Source organism: Amphimedon queenslandica, unplaced genomic scaffold (assembly GCF_000090795.2).
Source record: "Amphimedon queenslandica unplaced genomic scaffold, v1.1 AMPQUscaffold_12280, whole genome shotgun sequence".
NCBI classification, from domain to species: domain Eukaryota; kingdom Metazoa; phylum Porifera; class Demospongiae; order Haplosclerida; family Niphatidae; genus Amphimedon; species Amphimedon queenslandica.
Window position 1 is genome coordinate 14,691 of NW_003547482.1, and position 3,392 is coordinate 18,082.

General features: G+C 35.3%; 1 protein-coding gene across 1 annotated transcript; it reads left to right on the plus strand.

The window, feature by feature from the left end:
• Positions 1-1,822: 1,822 nt before the first annotated feature.
• LOC109588121 (uncharacterized) lies at positions 1,823-3,382 on the plus strand (the record flags this gene model as incomplete). Its single annotated transcript, XM_020004308.1, has 6 exons — positions 1,823-2,418; positions 2,484-2,666; positions 2,718-2,845; positions 2,897-3,049; positions 3,103-3,289; positions 3,337-3,382. Coding segments are annotated over exons 1-6 (1,244 nt in total), but the record flags the coding sequence as incomplete, so codon positions are not given.
• Positions 3,383-3,392: the final 10 nt, after the last annotated feature.

A 3,392-nucleotide genomic window follows, 5' to 3' on the forward strand; every position in this document is an offset into this window, starting at 1 on the left:
CTTGACATGATGAGAAATGAAATGTTTATTTTGTTTGTTGATGGTGAGGATTAGAATTGATTTTACAATTACAAAAAATGTAACGATCATCTACATATGAATTGTTACAATTTCTCATTTTATAAGTAACTGTATAAACATCATGTATCAGTAATTACTTGTATACTTCTCTTTATCTACAGATTCCTCTACCTGAATCTGTTACGGGTAGATACGATCACTCACTCACAGCAGTCACAATGTCACCACACTGTGTGTGGCTAGTAATTGTTGGAGGATGTGGAGAGTTTAAAATGAAAGATGTTGGAGGAGGAAAGAAGGTGCCGATGAGTACACCAATCACTGATACTAATAGACTAATAATGATAATTGAATTAGGTAAGATACTATTAATCAATTGTAAGGATATGAGCATTAAATACATAATTACATTAAATATTGTGCCACTCATTTTTATAGTATGTACATTATTTGTAAATTTCAGTTCCTAATATGACGCACATTTTCCATTCATTTTGTATACTGTACACACTACAATACCACTGTATGTGTGGGTGTGTATTTACAACCACTATAAATGATACCATTAGTTTATAAATTAAATACATTTATTTATAAATATATAATGTATCTTATTGTGTCTCAGTATATAGTGAAGTTGGTAAGTGGATAGTACAGTCAGTACTGGATGGTAATGATCTCACTAGTAAGAACTACATGTATCAAGAAAAGTATCAATCGTACAGCAAGACCAGAACATGGTGGATGGATCAGCTAATAGAATATCCGACAGAGAGGGAAATGAAGCTTCAGAGATATATACAATCTTTACATGAAGACCTACAAGTGGCTCATGAGAGCAAAGTATCACTACAGGAGGCACTGGTTGAGGCCAATAAACAAGGTACATAGGATACTACACACACACACACACACTTTAACTGTACTAACTGATTACTATTATGTAGTATTGTGTGGTTATTGGTAGTGTGAGTGTGTGTATTAGTACTGGTTTACATTATGATACTAGTGGATTAGAATATGTTGAGCATGGAAATAGTATCCTGTACTCAATATAGATCAAATTGTCCATGCAGTAGAAATGAGATTCATGTAGAGTGAGCTCTGCTTACCATATATAGTATCATTAGCAATAATCATAGTACATGTATTTATGGGCTACTGTACATGTAGTGCAAATTTACATTAGCTATAATTATCATTTTATTTTCTGTCTTTGTATTTTTATTGGTGATATAGAAGATTATGAGAAGCTTAAAGCTAAAGTTGCTGATAATGAAGTATATATAACTGAAATATTGGAAGAGAAGACACAAGTAGAAGAGAAACAACAGATTATTACTGGTTAGTGTATCATCAGTACATAAAATTAGATGAGAGAATATTCTATTGTACTGTAGAAGATTATGAGAAACTGAAACTCAAAGTAGCTGATATGAAGGAACAATATCTCAAAGAGAAACAGATCGTTACTGGTTAGTGTATCAACATCAATCAATAATAATTATTAATATTCTATTAATGTATAGACCTTAGAGCTAAAGTGTCTGATAATGAATTGTATACAACCAAACTAATGAAGGAGAAGTCACAACTACAGGAAAGAGTCACATCCTTAGAGGAACAATCCATCAAAGAGACTAGTTCCATTGGACTACAATTTAACTACCTGATCCCTTCAATGGGTAAGAGTATTATTGTGTGACTGACTGAGTGTATCTATTTTATACAATCGTGTGTGTACTCACTGTATATATTTTGTATAATTGACAGATAAATTGGATTGTCTGAGTGATGTCCAGGTAGCAGAGAGGAAGCTGTTCTTAATTCAAGGAGACAAACCTCAACTGATGAATTGGGAGAAATATGGTCTAAGGATCGGAGTACAAAAGGAGAGCTTACTGTCCTCTGAGACAGTAGAAGCAGCAGTGGTTGCTCTTGTAGGAGGAGAGTTCCAGTTTCCTGCTAATACTATCCTAGTGAGTGCTGTGTATGCAGTATCACTCTCAAAGCCTCTCCTCAAACGGCTCATATTAGAAATACAGCACTGTGTTGATTTAACAGGACGACCAGGTCTTAGTCGTCATCTCAAGTTTGCCATAGCTCACGTGAGCACACCCAGTCTTCCTTACCACTTCTCCATAGTTGAGGGAGGAGAGTTTAGTTCTGATAGTTGGTATGGATCCATTCAACGTAAAGAATTCTGTTTGGTATCTATTGTTGGAGAGAAGCGTCTACCCAAATCATCAACTAATGGAGACGAGGAAGAGGAGGAGGAGGAGCAAGAGGAACAAGTAGAAAAGGAAACTGAGGAGGAAGTGGAAGATGGTAATAGTGATTCATCCAGTGATTCTGATAAGACTCAAGATCCACCAGGAGGTAGGAGTGGAGGACAAGGTGAGTAATGAGTGAGTGAGTGTGTACTAGTATATATGATGAACTGAATCTATTCCACTATATAGGAGAGTCTACTAGTAATGAGGGAGTAGAGGAAGAGGGGGAGACTGGAGGTGAGCCATTACATGAGGAAGGAAATGAAGAACAAGATAATGAAAGAGTAGAAGAGTCAGAGGATCATGAAGAACCACAGCATGAAGAAGCAACTGCTCCAATACCTTGTACTGAGATTAGTTCAGATGTTAATAGTAAGTACATCAGCATGCAGTGAATATTAATTAATGTATATTTGTGTATAGGTAAAGTAGTAGTTTCCACTGGTATAGTAAAGAATATGGCTTATGCTGGACTGGTTTATTATGAGAAGAAAGAAGCTGAAGATTTAGTGGCATTTACTGCTGCTAAAGATCTTAATGCATTGCTTGAGGTAAGCATTATACTATAATTATTTTGTGCATGTACATGTACGTATGTACAGTTTATTGATAAAAGACACTCTCAAGCTGAAGTTGGACAGAATATTCTATTTCGTTTCAAAGATTATGATGGATGTATTGAATTAAAGTTTGATGCTCCACAAAAGAAGCTTTACACTGGATGGACTATTGAGCCTCACATTCAGCCTTGTAGAGTAAGTACTGCAATATAATGTATAACTGATGGTTGGTATGTGTATATTAATAGTTTCTACGTTGTGATGTTGATAAGTTTGGTGAAGCTAATTATCCTCTTCCTTCATGTTGCCTGATATCAGTATATGGGTCACCTGGTGCTGTACCATCATTGCACTATTCTATACCACTGGATGGAGTGGCTGATCCTAAGACATTATTCATTCACCGATCACTGAGAACTACTCCTTCATTAACAAGTAATAGATAAATCATTTCAATTGTTTATTTATTTAATATTAATCAGATCCTACTACCTCCTCCTCCTCTTCTAATGTAGTACATGAATCAACGTCAGTATCA